Source organism: Hyla sarda, chromosome 5, assembly GCF_029499605.1.
Source record: "Hyla sarda isolate aHylSar1 chromosome 5, aHylSar1.hap1, whole genome shotgun sequence".
Lineage (NCBI taxonomy): Eukaryota > Metazoa > Chordata > Amphibia > Anura > Hylidae > Hyla > Hyla sarda.
Window position 1 is genome coordinate 34,829,838 of NC_079193.1, and position 18,056 is coordinate 34,847,893.

Sequence of the window (18,056 nt, forward strand, 5' to 3'; positions counted from 1 at the left end):
GATTGGTTGCTATGGGCAACTGGGCAACCTTTACTCTACACAGGTTTTGATAAATCTCCCCCAGCGTATTTTACCCTGTAGAGCGGCCATTTCGGAGTCCCTCCTGCAGTATATGAGCAAGCGACGTGAGTTACCGTATTTTCTTTTGTGGGGTTTATAGCCACCATGTGAAATGGATTTTATTTTTAACTTGAGTAGTTTTTTTTTTTTTTTTTTGGTTACTTTAGTGCAGTGGTCTTCAACCTGCGGACCTCCAGATGTTACAAAACTACAATTCCCAGCATGCCCGGACAGCCGTTGGCTTTACCTTTCCTGAACCTGTGCGGCCATGTCCAATGCTGGCTCAACGGAGGGTGAAGGTTCCTCAGAGACAACTATGTCGCAGGATAGTATTGCGCAGCCCCGGAGGCGTCGCTGCTTTCCCCAAAAAATGTTTTTAATGTATTTTGACGCCTTTACATTTTCTGACATCGCTAAGTGTGTTTTCCATGTGCAAAATTTCTTGGCCGTGAATTGCGCCAAAGAGCACCCCCTAAAGGCGCAAAATTGTGCCAAAGATCGATTGGCGCAAATGATGAATTACTGACCAAAGTAAAAATCACACACAGGACCGTGTGATTTTGAGAAAGTTTAAAAAATGACAGAGGAGAAGATGCGTCAAACTTTGGCTCAAAAAGACAAAGCCAAAGTGTTGCGCCAAAGTAACGGGGAAAAAACACATAAAACCTTCGATAAATACCCACCCATAATCCCTATAAAAAGGGGATTTCTTTATTGCAGTTTTCTCTAGTGAATACCTAGAATTTCCCTTTTATGCTGTGGAAGGTGAGAAAGCGCTGAATATGGTTCATATAAGTACATTGTCATGGAATATGTACGGTAATGACACATTTATTATGTAATAAATACTCTCAGCCTAATAACACCAATACGTTACAGATGCAGTTTTGGTACCAGATGTGGGAATCCTCTAAAATATCAATATTCAGAAGAAAATTACCTAATAATGGATTGGAACTACTGCATGAGATCACTGACCCTAGTGACAACAACTGGACTGAGGCCACTGTACCTATCAAGAGTGATTCACCGGACACTGCTCAGGTAAGGATTGTCTATACCCCATGATATATATATAAAAAAGAGGGTGGCAGCAGCACACATTGGTCAAAAAATGGAGGCTCTTAGCGCACTTTTTGATCAAAACGTGTCCCCCATCCACCACGGGGAGGTGGCCTCATTTAGGATGGGACCCTAGCACAAAATCTGAGCCTAACGCTCAGATACCAACTACACCTCTGCTGGGCATATAGCCTCTGACTGGGTGACATGCTGGATCCATATACAATTTAAAAAAAACACCTGTGAAAAAGAGGGAGGGGTGCACAGCTAAAGAGGGTGCCATTCCCCCTGTGTAGTAAATACAAGCAAAAAGAAAAATAGCCAGCACAACAACCTAATACACGGGTGCACACTGCTGTGGCAGATACAGAGTATACAAAAAAGATTTTAAAAAAATATCTATACCTAAGATCAGTCATATACATGATTATGCGAATTAAAGGGGTATTCCAGGCAAAAACTTTTTTTTATATATCAACTGGCTCCGGAAAGTTAAACAGATTTGTAAATTACTTCTATTAAAAAATCTTAATCCTTCCAATAGTTATTAGCTTCTGAAGTTTTCTGTCTAACTGCTCAATGATGATGTCACGTCCTGGGAGCTGTGCATGATGGGAGAATATCCCCATAGGAACTGGACAGCTCCCGGGACGTGAGTCATCAGAAAGCAGTTAGACAGAAAACAGCAACTCAACTTCAGAAGCTAATAACTATTGGAAGGATTAAGATTTTTTAATAGAAGTAATTTACAAATCTGTTTAACTTTCCAGAGCCAGTTGATATATAAAAAAAAGTTTTTGCCTGGAATACCCCTTTAAGTGAGGTCTACTGTTTGACTGGGATGGATTTTGTCTGATTGTATGTTCTCTGATAACTTGAGAACGCCTTTGTCTCAAACAACACAATAATTTATAAGGAGTGGATAGTGTTGAGCGGCATAGGCCATATTCGAATTTGCGATATTTTGCGAATATATGGACAAAATTTGTCATATATTTGCAAAATCGCATATTCGTGATCTTTTTTTTTTACTATGTGCTATAAAATTTGCATGCGCATTTACCAGAAAATTTGCATGCGCAATATCAGGTGATAAAAGAGCTAAAAGAAGGGAGGGATCAATATGCGCGAAAATTCGCATATGTGAATTTTCGGGCGCCCGCCCTTCTGACACAGTAACTAGTAATGGAGCCTTGTTTACACCACAAGCTGGTAGCAGGGAGGGATGATCACTGTGATGTGTACTGTGAAAACAAAAATGTGAATATTCGTAATTGCGAATAGTCAGCGCTATATTCACAATATTTGCGAATTTGCGATATTCGCGATAAATATTCGCCTTGCGAATATTCACGCTCAGTGGATACACAACCCTATTAAATTTGACGGAAATCAGTAAAGCAGGAGAGGATGACTACCCCTTCATTTGTTCTAGATAGTTTGTTGTATGTAGTGAGCCATGCAGTTAAAGGGGTACTCCACTGGAAAACATTTTTTTTTTTTTAAATCAACTGGTGCCGGAAAGTTAAAAAGATTTGTAAATTACTTCTATTAAAAAATCTTAATCCTTCCAGTACTTATCAGCTGCTGTATGATCCACAGGAAGTTCTTTTTGAATTTCCTTTTACTCTGACCACAGTGCTCTCTGCTGACACCTCTGTCCATATTAGGAACTGTCCAGAGTAGGAGCAAATCCTCATAGAAAACCTATCCTGCTCTGGACAGTTCCTAAAATGGACAGAGATGTCAGCAGAGAATAATGTGGTCAGGCAGAAAAGAAACTCAAAAAGAAAAGAACTTCCTGTGGATCATAACAGAAGCTGATAAGTACTGGAAGGGTTAAGATTTTTTAATAGACGTCATTTACAAATCTATTTAACTTTCTGGCACCAGTTGATTAAAAAAAAAAATGTTTTCCAGTGGAGTACCCCTTTAATGTTTGTTTTACTCTTCAAGAACCATCATATTGTTGCCACTACTTTTGCGCATCACATTTGTGCGCATATGCTCAAAATCTGTCTTCGAGAACTGAGTTTTTTTTAAATGGACATTGTTATTCCATCTCATCCAACAATGCCTCGATCAAAAAAGCAATTCCATGAACAAATACTTAAAGGGGTACTCCGCTACTAGACATCTTATCCCCCATCCAAAGGATAGGGTATAAGATGTCTGATCAAGGGGGTCCCACTGCTGGGGCGCCCCCGTGATCTCCCAAAGCGCCAAACGTTTTAAACAAATGCCGGGTTCCTGCAGCAGTGATGGTGACGATACGGCCACACCACCTTGTGACGTCACGCCATTCCCCCTTTAATCATGTCTATAGGAGGGGGCGTGTCGGCCGACACGCCCCCCTCCCATAGACATGATTGGAGGGGGTGTGATGTCACAAGGGGGCGTGGCTGTGACATCACAATCATGGCCTCCGGCTTCAAGTGTCTTCTGAACAAAATGTTCAGAACGCTCGAGCACTGTAGATTACCCCTTCAAAAAATGTACAGCAAGACGAGCTTAAGAATCTGATGAAGAACGGAAACGTAGACTCTGAAAACGCAGTGCCTTAAAAGAGCTTGTGAGGGCCGCCTGAAAGAACGGCCCAGTCTAAGAGAATGTGTAAACAGACTGGAGCATGTACATTGCCTGGCACTGAGTGAGGTCTACTGTTCATCCAACTACTAGATTAAAGGGGTACTCCACTTCCTCAGCATTCAGAACATGCTGGGTGTGGGGGTCGTGACGTCATGGCCACGCCCAACGGATGTCACGACACACACCCTCAACGCAAGTCTATGGATGAGGGCATGGCAGCCACCACGCCCCCTCCCTTAGACTTGCATTTAGGGGGCGTTCTGAACGCTGGGGCAGTGGAGTACCCCTTTAAGTTGTGTTGAAATTACTGTGGATATACTCCTAAATGAATATCCATATTTTTAACACCATATTGTTTTTAGGTCCGACATGTTGTACATACAAACTTGGATATGTTGGCCGTACAGCCTCTTGCCCTATAGTAACGAGAAAGTCAGTATTCACCACAGTAGATGCTGGTTCTGGGCACCATGTGACAAGGCAATAGTGTGGTTAGCACCATGATTTCATTTTTGGGTCACATTCAGCAAAATACAGAGGTAAAGTAGAGCCTCATAGATGTCAGTGAGCGCAGTATTAATGCTCCATAGAACTCAGAGGTTACAGTAATACAGGAGTTTACATGACAGAACTTTATATCCATGTGAATTCTGCTTCAAAACTATGTCCAGAATTTCATAGTTCATAAAGTTCAACCTATAGTCTACTGTGTTGATCCAGAGGAAGACAAAGAAAACCATGACACTGTTGCCGATTGCCGTATAAAAGAGGAAAAATTCCTTTCAGAATAAACCCCTGGATCATGTTTTATCCCTATAAATGTAGTATTTATAACTTGCAATATTATATTTTTACATAAAAAACACCCAGCCCCCCCTGAGTCAGACATCACAACATCATGTGCAGAGAGTTCTATAGTCTCACTGCTCTTACAGTAAAGAATCCTTGCCTTTGATGATGGTGGATGGCTGTCTTCAATGGGAATCTGCATCCAAGTCTTTATTTTTTCCATACTTAAAAAAAAAAAATTTTAAAAATATCAGTGAACTTTCACTTGTTGCCATGAATCTTCCATGTGGGCCTAAAAGTGGAAACATTTTACTGTTAAAGTTTTTTCTTTCCCAATCCGGCAGCTTAAAGGGGTTATCCAGGAAAAAACTTTATATATATATATATATATATATATATATATATATATATATATATATATATATATAATCAACTGGCTCCAGAAAGTTAAACAGATTTGTAAATTACTTCTATTAAAAAATTTTAATCCTTTCAGTACTTATGAGCTTCTGAAGTTAAGGTTGTTTTGTGCTCTCTGATGACACGTGTCTCGGGAAACGCCCAGTTTAGAAGCAAATCCCCATAGCAAACCTCTTTAAACTGGGCATTTCCCGTGACACGTGTCATCAGAGAGCACTTAGACCGAAAAAAACAACCTTAACTTCAGAAGCTCATAAGTACTGAAAGGATTAAGATTTTTTAATAGAAATAATTTACAAATCTGTTTAACTTTCTGGAGTCAGTTGATATATGAAAAAAAGTTTTTTCCCTGATAACCCCTTTAATGTACTTAGTTTTTTCAGCGTTTCACTTAACTTTATTCCTATGAGGAATGTGTTACAATAAACCTTACTTCCATATAGTTTTGTTTTCCTTCAGAATTCTGCATTGCCATTTAGCGCTTCACTGCAAGCCAAATATTACATCATGTCGAGATTGATGGATGGCTTTGATATAGTCTCAACAGATTGCTTAGTGTGCATTAGCTATTTAAATTAATGTATGCCATATTGTGTGAAAAAAAATCTAAAATTGTTCTCCGAACAGTAAGATGAAGACCATATGTAAAACTCCAGTCTGGGTTTACACATATTAAGATTTAAAAAAGAATCTGCATTTAAAGGGGAAGCAGACATTTGGGAGATAATAATTAAAGGGGTACTACGGTAAAACCTTTTTTTTTTTTTTTTTAAATCAACTGGTGCCAAAAAGTTAAACAGATTTGTAAATTACTTTTATTAAACAAATCTTAATCCTTCCAGTACTTATCAGCTGCTGTTTGCTCCACAGGAAGTTATTTTCTTTTTGCATTTCTTTTCTGTCTGACCACAGTGCTCTCTGCTGACACATCTGTCCGTGTCAGGAACTGTCCAGAGCAATAGCAAATCCTTATAGCAAACCTATCCTGCTGAGGACAGTTCCTGGCATGGACAGAGGTGTCAGCAGAGAGCACTGTGGTCAGACAGAAAAGAAATTCAAAAAGAAAAGAACTTCCTCTGGAGCATACAACAGCTGATATCTACTGGAAGGATTAAGATTTTTAAATAGAAGTCATTTACAAATTTGTTTAACTTTCTGACACCAGTTGATTAAAATAAAAATAATTCTCCTGAAGTACCCCTTTAATATTTGACTAAACGGGCATGTTTCATTATAAAAAAATATATATCCTGTGGATAGGGGATAAGTATTTGATCGTGGGGGGGTTTGACCTCTGTGACCCTCCAAGTTCTCCAGGACGAGGCTCATCTCCTACCCGGCTGCATCAATGTCCTGCCTCGGCCGATGATTGTGGGATCGCCCCGTCACTCCTAAGACAGGTTTGTCTCATGGAAACCGTAATAGATCCCATTATAACTCAGTGGGGTTTATGGTGTATGGTTTTGGACCTTTCTCACAATGGATCCTGCACAACATCTTGCAAACAATGTGAACAAAGCCTCACATAATTGTCACATGATTTTCTTCCACTCCTGTAGTATGTAACATTAATTATGTTCTTTTGCATTTCAGATCGTTCTGGAAGCCTCGCTTTTCTCACCTCAGGCCTTAGTTGCTATTGATGACATCAGTTTTTCTCAGCATTGTGTCACCAATAACACATTTTCAGGTAAAACAAGGACATTATGTAGTCAGTTATTTTCTCTTAAAGGGGTACTCCGCTGATAGAAATCTTATGCCCTTTCCAAAGGGGGTCCCGCTGCTGGGCCCCCCTGCAATCTCCTGCAGCACCCAGCATTCTAAACAAACCCCGGGTTCCTGCGGCAGTGGTTGGGACATTACTGCCACGCCCCCACGTGACATCACGCCTCACCCCCTCCATTCATGTTTATGAGAGGGGGCGTTGTGGCAGCCACGCCCCCTACCATAGACATGAATGCAAGGGGTTTGACGTAACGTCACAAGGGGGCTTGGCCGTGAAGCCTCTGGGTCCGAGCGTTCTGATCAAGTTGACCTTAAAGGGTTACGCCGCTGCCCCAACGTTCAGAACATTTTGTTCCGAGTGCTTGGAGCGGGTAGTGGGGGTTGTGAAGTAACGATCATGCCCCCTCAATGCAAGTCTATGGGAGGAGGCGTGGTGGCAGTGTTATGTCACAACGGCATGGCCGTGACCTTACGACACCCACTGCCTGCACCCAGCGTTCGAAACGAATGCTGGGTGCTGCACAGAGATCCTTTGGAAAAGGGATAAGATGTCTAGGGGCGGAGTACCCCTTTAAATTTGCAGGATGTTGCCCCAGAATTCTTCATGCCCTCTTGGTGCGAGGAGTGTAATTCCTCTAAAGGTGCACATTTTTGCACTTTAGAGGATTATCAGCACTGGCTTGGCTTGGTCAATGTCCCCCCTAAATACAGATAATATCACATGATGCTTAAATAGACTCTTTCATTAAACATGAATTTTAATATTTGATTCCTTATGCCAAATAAATAACTTTTGTGATTTGCTTCCATTAAAAAAAACATTTTATGTTAGTTTTTTGGTTGTATGCTTCTGGCCACCAGAGGTCTCCCTGCTTGGCTAGAGCACATTCCATCTGGTCAAAATATTAGATTTTGGTCTCCTGCTTGTAATGGCAAGAGACCAAACTCAGGAAGTGTTTCTCTGCACTGAGTTTGATTGACTGCTGCACAGAGCCTCATTGAAAGCTGCACAGACTAAAAGCAGAACAGAGCCTCACTGAAAAAAGGAACAGACTGAAAGCTGTTGCACAGAGCTTAAAGGGGTACTCCGCCCCAGGACATCTTATCCCCTATCCAAAGGATAGGGGATAAGATGTCAGATCGCAGGGGTCTCGCCGCTGGAGACTCCTGGGATCTCAGCTGCAGCACCCCCATTATCATTACTGCACAGAGCAAACTTGCTCTGTGCGTAATGACGGGGTATACAGGGGCTGGAGCATCATGACGTCACCCTCTCAATATGAGTCTATGGGAGGGGGCGTGGTGGCTGTCACGCCCCTTCCATAGACTTGTATTAAGAGGGCGGAGCCGTGACATCACGAGGGGCAGAGCCGTGATGTCACGATGCTCCGGCCCCTGTATCACTTGTCATTACGCACAGAGCGAGTTTGCTCTGTGCGTAATGATAACAGGGTTGCTGCAGCCGAGATCCCGGGGCTCTGCCGTGGCAGGGCCCCCGCAATCTGACATCTCATCCCCTATCCTTTGGATAGGGGATAAGATGTCCTAGGGCAGAGTACCTCTTCAAGGTCTTCTATTCATCACAGTGCTGCAACCATGTGAGGGTGGAAGGGGTCCCCCAGCAGGTTTCAAGGATGTCGTGCCTGCTAGGAAATGCCAAGATTTCACTATATGAGCTAGAAGAAAGGTATGATACACAGCTTTTTAAAGCTCTTTTTTTTTAAGGGTGGGAGGGGTGTTAGGAGTAGTTAGGGAACATAGCCTGAGGTAGTTTAGAAAAGTTTATTTAGCGACAGGTACTCTTTAAATTCAGACATACTTTGCTTTGCAAATGGCTACTAAAAAACAACAATCACTAAATATCAGACGTTATGAACGGTGGTGAACCAACATCAGTATAGGAACTTGTGAACAATATGTCGATAAATATCCTGCAGCGTGCCGTGCAGACCCTACAGGAGAGCGGCTGTGCAGTACCTGGCATCCGCTGTGACTTACTACTGCAATTTAAACAGAGCAGAGGTTAATGCTGCTCCTCTAGCGCCATTTGTCATTGTCCTGTCTCCAGGAGTTTTATAACGCCGTTGTAGTCAGTGCCCGAGAATCACGCTCCTAATAATAATTATATAGACCTTTTGGAACACGACACCCACTGTATGTATTCAATTACTTCTATCTACAGGTAAATCAAAGGAGCCCATATTTCTTCACTGTCCGTCTGACTTTTCTTGCGGAGATGGGACCTGCATACCATGGAAGAAGCGCTGTGATTTTACAAAGGACTGCGCCAATGGCATTGATGAGAATTTATGTCGTAAGTTTTTTTTTTTTCTTTTAGCAAAGATTTTTAAGTGTTCAGCTTCCCTGCAGCGCCACAGGTAACACTGAGCATTACACGGGGCCTATTGAAATCAAAATTAAAGGAGATCTGCAGCAAAAACAACTTATCCCCTATCCACAGGATAGGGGATAAGTGTCTGATCGCGTGGCTCCAACCGCTGGGACCCCCCACGATCTCCCGAATAGGGCCCCCACATTGCCATGCTGTGCGCCGGCTGATGCGCGTAGCATCCACCTCAGTGAGGTCGATGGTACGCCCCCCCATACAGCTCCGTGGAAGAGGTGGGGAGGCATGAATGCTACATCCCTGCCTCTCCCATAGAGATACATGAAGGGGTTGTGTCGCCACAACGTCACGTTGTGGCCAACACCCATCCTGCATTGGAGAGACACAGCAGAGTCGGAGCCCCGTGCAGGAGATCACGGGGGTCCAAGCATTCGGACCCCCCCATGATCAGACACATACCTTAACCAGAGCATGGGACGCTCACTATTCCGACCAAGAGGTTCTTGAACAGGGGACCCTGCTATACTATGGCCCCTTCACCTACATCCTGCCATCCGGTGGCATTTCCCTCTGGTGCCGGTGGGAAACTGTTTATACTGTAGAACTGATCCCATTTATTTGAATGTGACTGTTCACATTAATCTGGCACCTCAATTAGGATGCCTGTTGGATGTATGCGCTGCTCATATTTATTTAGACCTGTCTGGAGAGCACATAGGTCATGGAGGGGTAGGCAGGGAATGGACAGCAGAAGGTATTGTGAAATGCATAAAGAAAAAACTTGAACATGTACACTGTACTGCAGCATCTTGATGCTTCCCTATCACCCTTAAAGGGGTACTCTGCCCCTGGACATCTTATCCCCTATCCAGCACCCGGGGTTCATTTAAAACGCTTGGAGTGGGTGGCGGGGGTCGTGACATCACGGCCACGCCTCTTGTGATGTCACGCCACTCCCCCCTCAACACAAGTCTATGGAAGGGGCGTGGCATCTCCCATAGGTTTGCATTGAGGGGGTATGGCGTGACACCACGAGGGGCATGGCCGTGACGTCACAACCCCCGCCGCCCGCTCCAAGCAACAAAAATGTTCCAAGCGCTGGGGCAGCAGAGTACCCCTTTAATTTTATTGTAGTTCAGTAGTCTCTAAACTATGCCCCTTCAGATATCAAAAAACCACAACTGCCAGTATGCCCAAAAAGCCATTGGTGCCCGAAAGTTATACAGATTTGTAAATTTCTACTAAATTTCATAAAAATCTTTCCCATACTTATCAGCTGTTGTATGCTCCAGAGGAAGTTGTGTAGTTCTTTCCAATCTGACCACAGTGCTCTCCGCTGTAACCTCTGTCCGTGTCAGGAACTGTCCAGTGTAAAAGAGGTTTACTGTGGACTGTTTACCTGCTCTTAACAATTCCTGACACGGACAGAGGTGGCAGCAGAGAGCACTGTGGTCAGACTGAAAAGAACTATACAACTTCCTCTGGAGCATACAGCAGCTAAGTACTGAAAAGACTTACAAATTTGTATAACTTTCTGGCACCAATGGCTCTATGGACATATTGGCAGTTGTAGTTTTCTGATAATTATTTTCCCTTTGGAGGACCTCTTTAATGACTCATATGACTCTAAAACTTCTAAATCCAATTAATCCCTTTCTATGTATTTTGTCCAGCTGCTAAATGTGACTTTGAATCAGACGACTGTGGTTGGCATGAGGTGCGCTACTTTGATTTCTTTGACTGGGTCCGGCACTCTAGAAGCAGCTTACCAGAAACATTTCTCTCCCAAGCCCCACCTTTGGACCATACCACTAATTCCACTGAAGGTAAAACTCCTTTAATCAACAGTATGAACCAAAACCTAGTATATCTAGTCTCTCATATTAAAAGGGTACTTCTGTTTCAAAAATGTGAAAGTTATTTTTTGCATACAAATGTAATAATACACTTTTTGTAGTAATTCCCTTTTCATCTTTGATGGACACACAAGTTTGTAGCTTATAAAGATACAGGACTTGTATAAGACCTATGGGGAGATTTATCAAAACCTGTGCAAAGGAAAAGTTTCTGAGTTGCCCATAGCAACCAATCAGATCACTTCTTGTATTTTGCAGAGCCCTTGTTAAAAATGAAAGAAATGATCTGATTGGTTGATATGGACAACTGGGACACTTTGTTTTGTGATGAGCCATGCAACTGTATGTGTGGTCATCATGTGACCAAAAAAGGTTTTTCTTGTTTCCAAGTAAGCTTATCGGACAGCAGATCCAGAAAGTAAATGAGAAACTCTTTGTTATACTCTACAATGTGTGGTGATCCAGGAGAAGAGCAATGGTGACTGGGGTGTTGCGATGATAGTGTAGGGTCTATTGGTGTTAACCCTAAATGTTGTGACGCCAGGGTGAAGTTTCCTCAATGTAAAAATCCTACCGTCAACCGTCCCACAAACGTCAGGGAGAAATAACGGAATGTCCAAAGCGGATTTTATGAAGAAAACTTGAAGTAACTTTACTGTATATTTTATGCAACGGCATGGAACACAACAGTCTTTGAGAGAGAGAGAGAGAGAGAGAGAGAGAGAGAGAGAGAACCGGGATACAGGTTCCTCACAGGTCTGCTGGGACTCCAGAAGCAATGAGCTTTGATTATAGCCACTGTGCTAGTATTTTTAGGAGATTTGAGTTTCTAGTAGTCACACAGGATTCAGTAGTTTGAGCTTGGATAACTCACGTTTAGTGGCTGCGGATTCTTACAGGCAGTGGCCTAAATGAATTGATGATGCTGATGAGATGATATGTGCTTGCTTTTATGCACAGGTCTCAAGAGAGAAGAGAGAGAATTTAGTGGCAGCAGCCCCTTATTTATTAAGGGGGTGGGACAAAGCTCATTGGTCAGCAGAACCTGTCAGTCATGACCCAGTGAACTCTGGGTACATCACAAGACCTCCAAAGGTCCTTAAGCATTCTATACACCACAACTGGATATCATGTGACCACTAAGGTCCTATACACATATTTCCTATACATTAAATATATATATATATGTATATATATATATATATATATATATATATAAATATACAATAGATTTTTATGAGGCGACTAGGGGTGAGTCCTACAGGAGAGCCCCAGGACATGGAGGGACTCTAGCTGAGGGGACCTCAGACAAGGGCAGGACCAGGTCCTGTACCGGGACACCACAAATGTATTTATTATATTTGCTGGAACTGCAGTGTTACTTTAATCACTCATGGACACTTCCACTGATGTTGATATTTGATGTTTTTGGGATGATGTTTATGTGGTGTATTGTTATCATGCAAATGAACGTTTGTTACTTTCATTTTTATTTATTTATTTATTTTATGTGTTTTTACCTGTTCATCTCTGAGATGTTTCTCCACCTTGATTGGAGTTACCTGTGGTAAATTCAGATGATTGGTCAGAATTTGGCAAGACACAGGCCTGTCTATATAAGGTCTCACAGCTGACAATGTATGTCAGAGCAAAACCAAACCATGAGGCAGAAAGAACTGCCTATAGAGCTCAGAGACAGGAATGTGTGAAGGCTCAGATCTGGAGAAGGGGATCAAAACATGTATTTCCCAATAATTCCTAGGAGCCCAGTGGCCTCCATGATTCTTAAATAGAAATGTAAAACAACCAGGGATATTTCTAGGGTTGGCTAGCCCATCAAACCGTGTAATCGGGGGAGAAGGGTCTTAGTAAGAGAGGTGACCAAGAACCCAATGCTCACACTGGCTGAGCTCTTTTATGCAGATGGGAGAAACTTCCAGAAGGTCAACCATCGCCAAAGCCTCCACCAATCTGAGCTTTATGGAAGAGTGGCCAGAAAGAAGTCTCTCCTCAGTAAGAGCCGTGGGGAGTTTACAGAAAACCATCAGACCATGAGAAACAAGACCGTGAGAAACAAGATTCTCAGGTTTGATGAAACCAAGTTCAAACTTTTTGGCCTCAATTCAAAGTGTCATTTCTGGAGGAAACCAGGCAGTGCTCACCACCTGCCCAATATCATCCCTACAGTGAAGCAGGGTGGTGGCAATGGCAAAGGTCCCTAAAATTATTTTCAAATTATCCTTCCGATTGCAGTTAGGATTCATATGTGTTTGTGTGTTAAATGAAGGTGCTGTTACATTTCATCATAACAGAGATTGGATCCCCCCCCCCATTTGAAGAATGAAGAACTTAGTTATCAGCAAACTTGCATTGCATTTGTATGTAAAATTTAGAACCCCAAATCTCTAAATAAACAAACTGGTCCACGGAGAATCCATAATCTGCTTTATCTTAGTTATTCAGTTGACTTTTAATTAATATCCATGAACTAAAGGCCTTTTTGTGTCTTCCAAATTCATGCTTCAGTAAGCGCTGTCCCTTTAAGATAAAACAGTTTGTGGCATCTCCAAATCACCAGGGCACATCGTACCGTATCAGCCGCAGAGCTGCTTCTGCAGTCATTACAGTTAATATGCGGTCATTTTGTCTTCCCAGGTCTGTGAATCTCTTACTTGAGCCATAACCAAGGAAACTAAGACTTAATACACATACTAAAAATTTTTTAGCCGACAGCTCTCAACTCCCCAATCACAGCACCTGCGCAGTGGACTGGGCGGCAGCATTTCCTGCTCCAATGTAGCTGACCAGAAGGAGATGTCCAGCTATATACTTTCAGTGAACAGAAACTTCTTTATTGGATCATATGGAATACATCAACCAGAAATGATCGATGACTTGTTTGGATCAAAATAGATCTATATGCCATGATTAAGCATCTATTTTGATCCGAAACTTGCCGCCAATCATTTCTGGTTGATGTATTCCATGTGATCCAATAAAGAAGTTTCTGTTTTCACCACATGTATATTGCTGTACATCCTTCTTACCTTTACTGCTTAAATTACATTTTACATTTTATTAAAATCTCTCTTTAAGAGAGTGCTCCTGATCTCAGCTTATTACCTTTATAAAAGACACCTGGAAGCCAGAAATCTTGCTTACTGATAGGAACATCAAATACTTATTTTAAATAAATTTAAAATGTGTTTTTCTTTATTTTTTTTCTTGTTATTCTCTCTCTCACTGTTAAAAAAAAAATGACCATTAAATTACAGACTGAGCAAACATACAAATAATTCAAATAATTTCATCCCTGTAAATATATAGGACCACCTCGGGTTGTGCGCACAGAATGCAGGGAGAGAAACTTTTAGCCACATGCCTCTCCCTGCTCATTCCAGTGATTGGTCGGGACCTGTGCACCCCAATCCCAACTGACCAAAACTTTTTACAAGTCTCTAGGACATATCAAAAGTTTTTGTAAAGTGATGGGTACCCTTCAAACATTTATGGCCTACCCTGGCCGACAATTTATCCATATGGGTAGCAAGGCCTTGTAATGAAGCTCAAATCCATTATTCCTTAGGTTAGGCCATCGGTGGGACAGTCGTGTAAAATATCATAACATCAAACCGGAATCTTAAGAATTTTTTTTTTTTGTAGTGACTTTATAGTAAAATCTTCTTAAATGCAAAATGAAAAAACAGTTTTGACCTCCTGTGGTTTGGCTCAAAGTGCGTCTGATGATAAACAAGATAAAACATTCATGATGTAGAATCTGATCAGAGATATTAGATGCATGATGGTCTAATATGTGTTATGTGTTTTTTTATTTATGTTTTTATTTATTAGGGCATTTCATGTTTATTCAGAGGAAGGCTAGTAACTTCAGTCAGATGGCAGAGCTCAGGAGTCCGAGGTTCAGTCAAGCAGGACAAGGCTGTTCTATGACCTTCTGGTGAGAAGACTTTTATCTCTTCACTTTTATGCATTAATAAAGAAGTTTTCTTTTACATGCTGTGCATATTGGCTAAGAAAATTAAGACGCTTTAATATTTAATGTCATTTATGCCTTTATTAAAGAAAATCTGTCACCAGTGTCATCTGCACTAACCTGTCAGTACCGGTGCAGGTGACTGAGAACAACGGTACTTACGTTGTCCCGTTCTGTGCAGGGGGATCTCTGGTAATCTTCTCTGTTAGCTTGAGGTCCGGGCCCGGCTTGTGGCCCAGGCAAAGCTTAGTGACGTCACCGCTGCTGTTCTCTAGACGCCAGACCCAACAGAGAGCAGCAGCGGTGATGTCACTAAGCTCCGCCCATGCCCAAAGCCACTGCTGCTCTCTGCTGGGTCCGGCTGCTAGAGAACAGCAGCGGTGATGTCACTAAGCTCCGCCCGTGCCCCAAGCCGGGCCCAGAGCTTAAGCGAACAGAGATGATTACCGGAGATCCCCTGCACAGAACGGGACAAGGTAAATACCGTTGTCATCAGTGTCACCTGCACTACCTGTCGGTACCGACAGGTTAGTGCAGGTGACACTGGTGACAGATTTTGGTGCAGATTTTGTAATGCTTATGTGAACATGTCCATTTAGACTCAATCATTTCAGTTTGGAGTTCTCAGAACATGGTTACTTTCCTAATGGAACAGAGCCACACCTGTCAGGTTGAGTCTGGTATAGAAGCTTAACTCCTAGTGCAGTGGTCCCCAAACTGCGGACCACCAGCAATTGCAAAACTACAACTTTCAGCAATATCTGTAGGTTCACAGTTTGAAGACCACTGTCCTAGTGTATAGAATTAAGCTGTAATACCTGTAGACAGGTGTGGCACTATTTTTGTAACAAAACAGACATATGTTTCTAATCCTTGAAACCCCCCTAAAGTTGTCTACCCTCTAATGAAGTGGTTCAACATGTTTTGTTGAATTACAATAGCACCTCAACTAACAATGGCCTCAGGTTACAATATTTTCAACATACAATGGTCTTTTCTGGACCATTGTAACTTAAAACCAGACTCCCCATTCAATGCTACACAGTCCAGATCTGCGAAACGTGTAATTGGCTGGAAGAACCGACCAGTCAGAATGGACATTCACTGGTAAAACCCCTGTATTACTGAAGTGTGTGAACTTATTTGCACTTCTATCCTGTGCCAGGGTAAGGGTGGGTTCACACTACGTTTTGTCCCATACGGGAGCGCATACGGCAGGAGGGAGCTAAAACCTCGCGATCCCGTATGTGACCGTATGCGCTCCCGTATGCCATTCACTTCAACGAGCCGACCGGAGTGAAACGTTCGGTCCGGTCGGCTCATTTTTGCGCCGTATGCGCTTTTACAACCGGACCTAAAACCGTGGTTGACCACGGTTTTAGGTCCGGTTGTAAAAGCGCATACGGCGCAAAAATGAGCCGACCGGACCGAACGTTTCACTCCGGTCGGCTCATTGAAGTGAATGACATACGGGAGCGCATACGGTTACATACGGGAGCGCGAGCTTTTAGCTCCCTCCTGCCGTATGCGCTCCCGTATGGGACAAAACGTAGTGTGAACCCAGCCTTACATAGTTACATAGTTACATAGTTAGTATGGTTGAAAAAAGACTGCATAAGCATTAATGTTATTTTGTTCCATGAATGTATCTAACCCTGTTTTAAAGCTGTTAATTGTTCCTGCTGTGACCAGTTCCTGAGGTAGACCGTACCATAAATTCACAGTCCTCACGGTAAAGAAGGCGTGTCGTCCCTTTAGACTAAACTTTTTCTTCTCCAGACGGAGGGAGTGCCCCCTCGTCCTTTGGGGGGGGTTTAAACTGAAACAGTTTTTCTCCATATTTTTTGTATGGGCCATTTATATACTTATATACGTTTATCATATTCCCCCTTAAACGTCTCTTCTCAAGACTAAACAATTGTAACTCCTTTAATCGCTCCTCATAGCTAAGATGTTCCATGCTGCTCCTTTGGACACAAGGTGGGGGCGGCTCCATATTACTTTTTTGGGACACTGTGTGTACTGTACAGGACCCCGAAGAAGCTCCTGTCCTCTACATATACAGTGATTTACAGCTTGTAGCAGATCTTTCTTACTATAATATGTAAGGGTTTGCTTTATCTGTATTAGTTATCTTTCTATTTTTCTTTAATCCTCACTTTTTCCTATTTTTGGATGACAGTTTGGGGGCTTCAGAACCAAATACTAAGTTTTCAAAGAGTTATGGTCTCAGGATACAATGGTTTCAACATACAACAGTCGTCCTGGAACGAATTAATATTGTAACTTGGGGGACCACTGTACTACCTGTAATGTCCGTTTTTGTGTTTTTGCATTTTTCCGTTTTAGGCCCTGTTCAGACTTTGTTTTTATGTATGAACTGTTTTCTGTGCTATTCTCCCTGGCTAGGGAATAGTAAATGCTATTAGCCAATGGGAACTCGGGTGGGGCTATGTAAACCTGTGCTTTGCTGAACTCTGTGCTGGTTATTAGTTTTACCTTTGCTATGTCTGTTTGTCTGTTTTAACTAGGGATGTCCCGATACCATTTTTTTAAGACCGAGTACGAGTATTGATACTTTAATTCTAGTACTCGCCAATACCAAGTACGAGTACTTTAATTTTAAAGGGAATCTGACACCAGGGTGACACGGTTTCTGGCGCTGCTTACCATGCTGATATGTGGGTTCCTTGTTGTGTGCAATGGCGGCGGCTGCTTTAGTATGAGCCAAGATTTCTCTCTCTTCTCCATTGGGCAGAACAGAGAATTTGCATTGGTGGCGAAACTGATGTCTCCGAAGCGATTGCGCTGATGATCACATGGTGAGCAGTGGTAGAATCCGGGCCACCTGCACTATCTACTAATAAATTCAAGTTAGTGCAAATGACTCTGCTGTAAGATTGCCTTTAATAGTAGGGAGTATAGATAGATGCAGACATTAGTAGCAGCCCCCCTGTAGACCACAGCCCCCCCCCCCATTGTAGCCAGCAGGCCTCCCCCTTGTAGATAGCAGGCCTCCCCTTGTAGATAGCAGGCCTCTCCCTTGTAGATAGCAGGCCGCCCCCTTGTAGATAGCAGGACCCCCCCCCCCTTGTAGCCAGCACGACCCCCCCCACCCCTTGTAGCCAGCAGGACCCCCCCTGTAGATAGCAGGACCCCCCTCCCTTGTAGATAGCATGACCTCCCCTTGTAGATAGCAGGACCCCCCCTTGTA

General features: G+C 42.7%; 1 protein-coding gene across 14 annotated transcripts in view; it reads left to right on the forward strand.

The window, feature by feature from the left end:
- The window catches only part of MALRD1 (MAM and LDL receptor class A domain containing 1), a 551,665-nt gene that overhangs the window by 247,094 nt on the left and 286,515 nt on the right, over positions 1 to 18,056 (forward strand). For all 14 annotated transcript variants that reach the window (XM_056519234.1, XM_056519235.1, XM_056519233.1 and 11 more), the window contains 5 exons: positions 940 to 1,104; positions 6,514 to 6,610; positions 8,828 to 8,959; positions 10,666 to 10,818; positions 14,701 to 14,806. In XM_056519234.1, coding sequence (XP_056375209.1) covers positions 940 to 1,104; positions 6,514 to 6,610; positions 8,828 to 8,959; positions 10,666 to 10,818; positions 14,701 to 14,806 — 653 coding nt within the window. The remainder of the gene's footprint in view (positions 1 to 939; positions 1,105 to 6,513; positions 6,611 to 8,827; positions 8,960 to 10,665; positions 10,819 to 14,700; positions 14,807 to 18,056) is intronic.